Source organism: Stomoxys calcitrans, chromosome 5 (genome assembly GCF_963082655.1).
Source record: "Stomoxys calcitrans chromosome 5, idStoCalc2.1, whole genome shotgun sequence".
Lineage (NCBI taxonomy): Eukaryota > Metazoa > Arthropoda > Insecta > Diptera > Muscidae > Stomoxys > Stomoxys calcitrans.
In genome coordinates, this window is record NC_081556.1 from 64,127,753 (window position 1) to 64,138,645 (window position 10,893).

Sequence of the window (10,893 nt, forward strand, 5' to 3'; positions counted from 1 at the left end):
CTTGTGAGGTATGCTATCATCTTAAAACTTCTCTACTAGGTGGTGTCGCTATGCTGCACGCCGCACAGTGGGAGGGGAAAAAATAAGTGGAAATAAGTTTGCCATTTTCGAACGGATTAAGATATTTTCATGAAAATTTTCATGGTTATTGCTGAGGCTTTAACCTGTTTATCTGCAAAATTCAGGGCCCATTGGAGGGATTTCAAAGCTGGTCAACTCGGCCCACAAAAGTTTCTTCGCGTTGGCAAAAGCGTATTTTTGGTCCGATTTTCAAATTTTTTTATTTGATGGACAGTACTCAAAATACCCTACATGCTTATGTGTATCTTTTAGAGTGTCCAAGAAATTCGACTAACAATTTTTTTTTTTTAAATTTCCGCAGAGGCTGGTCTCTTATTTATTTGCTTGTGAAGATATTTCTGAATCGATTTTAAATTCGCTTACAATATATACTAAGTTCCGATTATTCATTCAAAAGTTATGCGAGTTCAAAACAAAAAATGTGTAAATTGTTGGCATTTTTTCGCAAAATATTTAATTTTATTGTTTCGTCTTTATACAGTAAACTTGGCCTTATTTTGTAGATGCGTTTTAAGTTTAATTTTTATAAATTGTGTTGACTCTAGTAGGAGATATGTGAAGTACAATATTGGCATTTTTTACAAAAAAAAACTTGGAAAACTCTTCGTGTTCTTAGAACATAAAGCAGAGACTCTCAACTTTGTAATATATTTTCATTGCCCCATTTTGCAGCATCAAGGGAATAATTTTACTAAAAAATGCCCAATATTGCAAAAATGTTTTCGGTATTTTCGTTAAAATATGTGGATAAAATTTATATTCATTTCTCTGAGAAGACTATTATCTACAAAACGATGTAAAAATTAAAACGATATATTTATTGGTTTCGCTCTTATAATCTTTTAAATTTTTGTTTTCACAAAATTGCATATCTTGCGCGCTTCTTCCATTGAGCGCCGAAGTTCATTTTTGCTCAATGGGTACGTAAATCAGCAGAATTGTCGTTTTTGGAGTGAAGATCAGCCAGAAGCATTGCAAGAGTTATCAATACATCCCATATAGTCTATATAGACAAGGCCGCTTCAATTGATGCATTGGAAAACAACATTGAAACATTTATTTGTGAGATTCCGGCCGATATGTTAGAAAGAGTATGCCAAAATTGGACTAAGTGGATGGACCACTTGAGACGCAGTCACGGTCAACATTTGCATGAATTAATCTTCAAACGTTAAATTGCGTTGTCAGTTGGCAAATTTGCATTACGGATGGCAACTTTCAACTGAAGTTGGCAATGTCAGTTGCTAAAAATTGAATTTTTCCGCAACCACATTTTTTGTATTTGCTCTGTTGTTTTTATTAGTAAATTAGCAATGAAATTAAAAGGTTAAATATTTTTGTGTTCAAATTGTTCATTTGTTTATTTTCTGCAAATATGTTGATGTTTGTATGCTTTACCATGGTTGAAATCCCACAAATCAATAACTCTTGATGTTAGAAAAAACAGAGGCAAACCCAAATGCATCCCGAGTTGTGCGTGTGCAAAAAAAACATCCCCGCGTACTTCCGAAGAATAGATGACAATGTGAAAAGATTTTAAAGCAAAAAACAAAATAAATTGGCGGGTAATAAAAGAAGAACAAAAGGAATCACTGACTCTGCCACCGCCAGGAGTGTCTACGTATTCCCATTGCACAGACGGCAGCAGATTTATTGCAAATTAATTTAGGTATAAATTTAATAGGCGAGCTCTTAAGTGTTAAAAAATGTTCGGTTTGGAGCAGCGAAAGAAAGGCATTGAGAGGAGCAGCAAACGGCGAAAAGAAAATGATCTTTTACACGTTTATAAATGAAGAGATAGTTCAACAGTGCTTTAAATTTAAAATAAAATGTTTAGTCATGGTATTTCACAACTTCCAGCATTTTTTGTGATGGTTTAATTATTTGTTTACACATTTTCTTGCTGCGGACTCAACTGAACGTTGAATGCTATCCACAATCGATCCATTACTTACGCCTCAGTAGTTTGGTGGACTGCTATGGAGAAAAAGTGCAACATAAGGACAATACAACAGCCGGCAGCCCATGGCAGCCGGTTGTACGCACCGGATTGACCCGATGGAATCCTCATCGGCAAGGGCTGCCGCCTCAGTGTACGTGTTCGTCTTTTTTCGTCATGGGAGAGGCACATGCCGGAGTGCCTTCTCCGTACGCTTCTGGTCCGTGCCGGGATTGAAAAGAACCCCGGACTCTGGTTCTGTTCGGTTTGCCAGAACCGCCTTCATCATCGTTCGGTGTCGGTGAGGTGTAACCGGTGCTTGGAGTGGGTACATTTCCGTTCTTGCTCTGGCCTAACCTCGCTACGGGAGTATAGTCATACTGGCTATGTCGCTAGATGCTGTGCGAACATAGCCAGCAGTGGGTCACAAGCGTCGACTTCGGCGTCCTCGTCGTCGGACTATGTGACCCCCCGACCTCTCCCGTACGGCAATTGCAACGACAGCACCCTAGCCCTACTATTGCCAGCCCAGTGCCGGGAAGTGTATCGTTCTTGCAGTTAAACTGCAACGGACTGCGTGGCAAGATTGATGAGATCGTAGATTTTATGAGTCGGAAGAACATATCGGTCGCAGCGATCCAGGAGACAAAGCTGACCAACACCTGCAGCTTGCACAGTTGTCACGGTTCCAATGCGCTCAAAAAATGGAGGTGGGGGATAGGCCTTCGTTATACACCATTCCGTGCAGTATAGACCTATGTCGCCTGCGCTTGACGCTAGTGACCCATACATGGAATGTATGGGGGTAGCAGTCAGGTCTGGTACTGCCGAGACAGAGCTATGCAACGTGTACATACCGCCGGTTGGTAGCTTTGTCCCAATTAATGGCCACGCTTACAACCCCGACATAAGTGGGTTGCTATCTGGCCATAGTCGTCTGGTTCTGGGGGATTTTAATGCACATCACACGTCATGGCATTCTCCCCTAGGTAACGACCAGCGTGGCATAGCTTTGGCAGAGCAGATAGATAGCTCCACGTTTTGCACGGTGAATGAGGTTGCCCCCACTAGGATTACGAGCAGGTGCAGCAGCTCGCCAGACATCTTAATTGCATCCCCTGATCTCCTGAGTGACGTATCCTGGCAAGCCGTCATCTCTTTGGGGTCAGACCACCTCCCCATAATTCTCACCATCGACCGACCTCTGAGCGCCGGACGTTCATCAATTATAAGAAGGCCGATTGGACTGGCTTCAGAGAGTATACCAATCGCCGCTTCAATAAACTGCCATCGCCCTCTGATGTGCTTGTGGCCGAGAGGAAATTCCGAGACATCATCAACGCAGCAGCCGCTCGCTTTATACCAGCCGGTCGAATACCACAAGTGCGACCCAATTTCCTGACGCAAGCAGTGGTACTCGCAGACGAGCGTGATGGGATTCGTGCTATGGACCCCGCTAACCACAGAATCAGCGAGCTGAATCTGGAAATAAACAGGGTAGTCAACGAACATAAACGGAATTTGTGGCTGGAACACTTGGAGCAATGTAACTTAGGCACCGGTGCACCAGGCAAACTGTGGGCCACTGTTAAGTCTCTCTCGAACCCCGGTAGACGGGACGACAGGACCTCAGTCACTTTTGGCGAGATAACCTTGACTGATCCGAAGAGATGCGCCAGGTTGTTCAACCGTCAATTTATTGTGCATCCCGAGAGATACAGGGCAAGGAGGAGAGCCATTCGCCGTATTCGTGGTCTCCGAGCCGATGAACAGCCATCACAATTTACCGTGGGCGAAGTTACGAATGTCATCCGTGGCGCCAAATCTTCCAAGGCGTTGGGCCCCGACGGAATCTCTACATTGATGCTGAAGAATCTGGATTCACCTGGAGTTGAGTACCTTACCACTGTCCTTAACCTATCATTGAACACTCTTATAGTTCCCGATGTCTGGAAAATGGGCAGAGTGATCCTGCTACTGAAGCCTGGAAAAGACCCGAGTTTGGGGGAGTCGTACAGACTGATCTCCCTTCTCTCACCAGTGGCAAAGACGCTTGAGGCATTACTCCTCCCGAGCCTCGTAGGAGAATTTCCATTCGCCGAACATCAACATGGATTTCGGAGACTGCACAGCACAACAACAGCTTTGCATGCCATCACCACACATATTTGCCGTGGCTTCAATCAACCCAGGCCATGTGATAGGACGGTCCTCGTGGCACTGGACCTATCGAAGGCATTCGACACGGTCAACCATGCCAAAATATTTGAGGACTTCACCAACACGTCCCTCCAGCCAGGCCTGAAACGTTGGGTCGCGAATTATCTGTGTGGCCGCCAGTCATTTGTGGAATTTAGGGATAAGAAGTCGAAACACCGTAGTGTGAAACAGGGAGTTCCCCAAGGTGGGGTGATATCTCCGGCACTGTTTAACCTCTACCTATCCTCCATCCCACCCCCTCCAGCATAGAGATCGTATCAAATGCGGACGATTGTACGATCATGGCATCAGGCCCCCCACCCATTGATGACATCTGCGATAGGATGAACGTCTACCTCATATTTCGCTGCAAGAAATCTGAAGATATCCGCCACCAAATCTTCAGCCACACTGTTCACTACAAATACGCGTGAGGTGAATACTGAGCTGACTGTGATGGTCGATGGAGAAATGATTCCGACCATCAAGTGTCCCAAAATACTTGGCGTCACATTTGACAGCTCCTACACTTTCTCCCCACATGCCACAGCAATCTGCAATAAAGTCAAAAGTAGAAACAAGGTCCTCAAGTCACTCGCTGGCAGCACTTGGGGTGCAGACAAAGAAACCTTGTTGACCACGTACAAAGCAATTGGCCGGTCTGTGGTAAGTTATGCAGCGCCAGTGTGGTCACGTTAACTTTGTGACACGCAGTGGAATAATATTCAGATCTGTCAGAATGCCGCCCTCCGAACTGCGACGGGCTGTCTCCTCAGTTCTCATGTGGACCACCTCCATCAGGAGACCAAAATCCTACCAGTGCGAAGACATAACTACATGCTGTCTAAGCAATACCTTTTGGGCTGTTATCGCAGAAACCATCCAAATCATCATCTAGTGGATAGATACCCACCCCCCAGAAGCCTTAAGGTAGATCTACACGATCTAGAGCGTGAAGTTCAGCGCTACAAGAGAGAACCTCTGGATCAAGCGGCATATCAAGCGGGTCTGAACCACATTCATGCAGACACAGTAGCAGACGCGTTAATTGGCTACCGGGTGAATGTAGTCCTTGGCGAACGACCGCCACCCATTGCACCCGAAGAAATCGACCTCCCCCGGCAATCGATCGTTCCGGCAGATGCAGCCGCCTCAATTCCCACAGATCTAGGATTGATGCCGACGTGCAAGATGTATGTCCCGATTGTAACCAGGGACCGCACGATACACGTCACCTGTTTAACTACCCGGCCAGACCCACTCGACTCAGACCCAGATCCCTGTGGACGCACCCCATCTTAGTCGCGAAGTTCCTGGGTATTGACACAACAGAATCAAGCAGACGAAAGATAGAACACAATAAACTGCTACAACAACAACAACAACAAGTTAAGGGAACATGTTATCTTGGCATAGGCGGAGCGAAGAGGACCACGCCCACTAGGGCATGCTAGATTATTCTAGATAACCATTAACATACAGATTAAGTGTGAGGCAGCCACTGCGGTTATAAGACTTAAGGCGATGGGAGACTGAGTATGGGAGCAACTCATACCATCGCGGTATAATCGAAGGGACGATAGGAAATCTGGAAGGAATGAAAGAGGTTTCCGATCGAATACCTGAGACGACACTTAAGGTTGAGTGCGAGGCACTGCTGCTAGCGGCACAGTCTTGGACTGACGGAACTCTAGTATTGCTATCTGGAACATCATGTTACACGGATGGATCAAAGCTAGAGGACAAAGTGGGCCTGGGGGTCTACATTGAGAACCCAGGGACTGAGATCTGTTTTAAAATGTCTGACCATAATACGGTGGTGCAGGTGGAGATCCGTGCGATCACGGAATGTGTGAGGTAGTGTGGTGCTAACGCGGACGTCGAGTGTGAACATCTTTAAGACCACGAACAATCTTGGAATGTAAGATGGATATTAAGGCCTTCTCTGAGGAAGGCACAATCCGAATCGTTTGGGTGCCGGGCCATAACGGAGTAAGGGGGAATGAAATGGCAGACGATTTGACGGTGAAGGCCAGAGGATTGCCGTCAATAAACTTGGTTAACCCGAAGTCTCTCGGGACGACGCAGTCCGAGTTAAGGGCGTGGGCGATTAACGCGCACTGTGGAACAGCAAAGCGGTCGGTAGGACGGCGAAAATCCTATGGGGTGATCCGGATCGTGTGAGGCCGAGGCTATTACTGAAAAGACACCGGTATTTCGGTGGGGACACAATACCTGACATGAACCAACTTAGGGGTTTGGTTAAGGATTTTGTAATATTTTTAGAATTCCTAACTTAAAATTTTCTTTTTCGAGGTTACTTTTTAGAGCGCACAACAATCCGATTACTGGATAAGGGGTATGTCCATAGTGGAATGGGGCGAATTAATACCCACACCCGTTTTTCAGACTTACATAACTTAATCTAAATTCGGCCCGGGGAAACAACGTTCATACTTGCAACAATTTCATATAGTTGAAATATTACTACAAACATTTTTAGTGTTTATATTGCAAATAATTTAAAACGTACCATGTTAGGCAGGTCTGAATCTATGGTAACCACAAAAATGGATCTGCTAAAAATTTACTCTAATTAACTAAGTTACACCTTTTGATGGCCGAAAATCCGCTTTGTAGCCACTGGCATTGTTAAATTCTGTTTAAGTTGCCATCCGTAATGTAGTGTCAACTGGCAAGGAAGGCAAGTTTGCTATCCATAATCGACGCATTAATCTTTTATATCAAATACAGATTTTTTGATGTTGAGCTTAAAATTGTAATTAATGGATCAATTGTGGCTTGGAACCAAACTTCAGTTGCATTGCCAACGGTCAAATTTGTTATAGAAAACGCTGATATTGAATGAAACTGAAATTATTTATTTTTTATTTTGTTTTTGTAATTCCAGAGTTGGGCGTTCTATTACACCTCCGAATGCATTAGTCAGCCCATCGACAAATTCTACCATGCCTACTGCCGCGGCCGTTGCCGCTGCTGCTGCAACTGCAAAAATTCAAGCATTAGACGCTGTTGCTAGTAATGCAGTCTTAGGGTTGTCCGCCACGACTCCAGCACTGGGGATTTCACCGCTTGCGACTACTAAGGTTGGATCGCTTCCTTTATCAGCTGCTGCTAACACATTTCATCCTTCTCTAACATTACCAGCTAATACTGGCCAAACATTTATTACGGCCAGTATGTTTCAAAATCCAAGTATAAACCCCAACTTACTCACAGCTACTGCTTCAACTTTACAAGCTGTAACAACACAAGCTATAAATTCAGCAAGCAAATCAGTAATTGGTACTTCTCCCAGTATAACCGTACCACTTGGTCTTAAAATGGGTTCTTCTGCTTCTGACGGGGTTGTTTCAACTGCTTCTCCTGCTGTGGTTAATGCTCTTTTGGCGAAAAATATTTTACCCGTTGTGAGCCAGCCGGAAACAATCAAAAAAGCACATGAAAAACAACAAGAAGAGCTTCAAAAAAAATTGATTGATGAGGGAGAAACACAAACATTACAGCAGCAAGAGAACATGTCTATAAAAGGACAGAGCGCAAGACAGTTTGTAATGCAACGATTAATGAGGCCACAAGAGTCTCGTGTAATTATTTTGCGCAATATGGTTGGACCTGAGGATGTTGACGAAACTCTTCAAGAAGAAATTCAGGAAGAATGTAGCAAGTTTGGAACAGTTATTCGTGTAATTATATTTAACGAAAAACAAACGGAGAACGAAGATGACGATGAAGCAGAAATAATTGTAAAAATTTTTGTAGAGTTTTCACTTGCTGCGGAAGCCGACCGTGGCAAAGATGCTCTTCATGGAAGATTTTTTGGAGGTCGACGTGTAATAGCGGAGTTATACGACCAGTCACTTTTTGATCATGGAGATCTCTCCGGTTAAAAGTCATGACTTATTTTAATAAAGCTTGATATTTGGATATTAGAAATTATTGTTAGTTTTTTACTCTGTGTTACCGTTATGCGACTATAGTCGAAATTTCCGACATTTTTAGGTTCAAAATACGTTATATGCATCCTTCTGTTTTGTGACTTTTTACTTAAATGCGCGTTTTTTCTGCAAATTTTTTTTTTTTAATTTAACGTAGAAAAATACCCAAGCTTGCCTCGTATGTTTAAAATGTGTACTTCTCATAAAGAGGGACCAACGTAGCTCTGAACGCCAGGTTTCAAATCCCATTGAGAACATCGAACATTTTTCGGGATCCGGCAGCCCCATTTGTGGGTGGTTTACCCGGTTGGATTGGGCTCAAGCGCAAAACGGAAATCAAAAGGTACTTTTATAGAAAAAGAACGGTGTTTTAATACCAAACGAAGGAGGCTATAAAAAATCGATGGCTTAACTTTTTTATTCTTTTCATGGCAGCAAAAGTGTTGTTTAGATTTGAACTTAGAATATTGACGCCATTACAAAATATTTTTTTTAATTTAATACAATTTGTGTGCGTAAAACGTGTTCAAATACTCGAAAGTTGTGAAAATTAAATAATGCAAATTCAAAAACTTATAAAACTTATTTGGTATAAACTAAACCAAAAACTTGACGAAGCTTTTTGTGTGTTGTTGGTGTATTCAAATGAAAACTAATTGTGGGAATCAATGAATCAGATGCTGAATACAAAGAAACGAGGTTGGTCACAGTGGAACTTTAATTTTTGTAGTTATTAATATACTTAATCACAGTGACCCGAATGAAGAACAACAAAGCAGCAGGAGCCGATGGGTTGTCTGCTAAACTTTTTAAGACCGGAGGTGCCACACTGATAAGGCGTATACATCAGCTTATCTGCTCAATCTGGCTAGAAGAACGCATACCCGATGATTGAAACCTCAACATACTATGTCTTGTACACAAGAAAGGAGACAAGACAGAATGTGTGAAATACAGAGGAATAAGTCTCCTTCCCCTCGCATAAAAGATACTCTCGAGCGTTCTGTGTGAAAGATTAAAACCTAAAGGCATTGAGATAAATGGGCCCTATCAATGCGGCCTTAGACCTGGTTAATCCACCACTGACCAAATATTCACACTGCGCCAAATCCTGAAAAGACCCGAGAAGTACCAATCGACACACACCATCCCTTTGTTGTTGAAGTAGTAACTGCAGCCTTTGAAAGAATAGAAAGTGAATCAGTGAAAATGGGTCTGGCACTAAATGAAGACAAAGCAAAATGGATGGTATCAACTCCCAAAACGCCTTCGAACAGATGTACTTTGGATTGAGTAAGCAGTTTAGAAACAATGCCACCTCTCGACAGACGAAGATTATTATTGGCCCGGGAGGACCAAAAGCCCGATGAAAAGATCATGTGGGGAAAGGCATCTCGAACGTTGATGTCAGAGATTTAGATTGAGGCGCTTGAAACGCTATTCTAAGGTCGGCTAATGAGACAAATGTTCTGTCATAGGCAATTAAAGTAAACGTAAGTAAAATACTTGATCGAAATGAAATTAAATAAAAAATATTTTCAATGGTTTTTTATATTGGATAATTAGAGATTAGAATATTTAAGTGATAACGAGATTGGTATTAAAACAATAACGGTTCGGTACTAAAACCAATAACAGTTTGGTGTTAACAGCAATACTAGTTCCAAACGGTACTAATCATTTTATATTTCATTCATATCATGCGTTTTACCCTACGTTGTTGCTTTACTATCTATACCGTTTCGTATCAATGTTTCTCTGGGTTGACTTCGACTGCAGCAGCTAGTGAAGGATGCAAGTTTCCAGTGTCCTGAGGAATAATGGTTCCACAACTTTCTCAAATGCCCTTGGATGCATAAACTCAATGACCAGACCGAACGAATCTTTTTAGGAATAACTCCTAGCGAACGAGGACGACGAGGCTAAGGCAACAGTGAAAGAAATTGTGAATCCTGACTATGGTCCAGTTTTTGCAGATCAATCTCCACCATTGCACAGTGATCGCTGCCATTGCCCAAAATTCAAAAAATAAAAGTTAGGTGAAGTGAAAACAGCTTTATTAATAAAAAATTATATTTAATTTATAAATTTTGTAAAAAAGGTATTAACTTAGGTAAGGTAGAAAAGAGGGTGCAGATATTAATCCACCCCATGCCACTATGGAAATACACCTAAGCCAGTAATCGACTTGTTGTGCGCTCCTTTGTCTTAAGTTTTATGTATGTTGTTGTGTATGTTATTTAAAATTAGTACTTTATTTGTATGTTTTGTAATGTTATCTCGCCAGTATAATTGAACTTCAAGTAAGGTTAATGTTATGTTTCCCTTAAACTCGTCATTGATATTTTACTCCAATGTTGATGGTGGTCGTAAGATGCTACTTGTAAAATTTCAGCTGCATCTTTTTGCAACCTTCGAAATTGTGACAGTGGGTATGTATATAAGCAGAATTGTCGATTTTAGAGTGAAGAAAAGCCAAAAGCACTGCAAGTGTTAACAATACATCCAGAAAAAGTCACAGTTTGGTGCGGTTTATGGGCTGGTGACATCATTGGACTGTACTTCTTCAAAGATGACGCGAATCGTAACTTTACTTACTTTAATTGGCTATGACAGACTATTTCTTCCACTAGCCGAACGTAGAATAGCGTTCCAAGCGCCTCGATTTTCTGCGCTCATTCTAAAATCTCTGACACCAAGTTTCGAGATGTCTCC

At 42.4% G+C, this 10,893-nt stretch overlaps 1 protein-coding gene across 3 annotated transcripts in view; it reads left to right on the forward strand.

The window, feature by feature from the left end:
• The window catches only part of LOC106084261 (poly(U)-binding-splicing factor half pint), a 249,185-nt gene extending 241,009 nt beyond the window's left edge, over nt 1–8,176 (forward strand). For all 3 annotated transcript variants that reach the window (XM_059369503.1, XM_059369504.1, XM_059369505.1), the window contains one exon: nt 7,131–8,176. In XM_059369503.1, the coding sequence (XP_059225486.1) occupies nt 7,131–8,130 (1,000 nt within the window). In that variant the 3' untranslated portion in view covers nt 8,131–8,176. The remainder of the gene's footprint in view (nt 1–7,130) is intronic.
• The last annotated feature ends 2,717 nt before the right edge of the window (nt 8,177–10,893 follow it).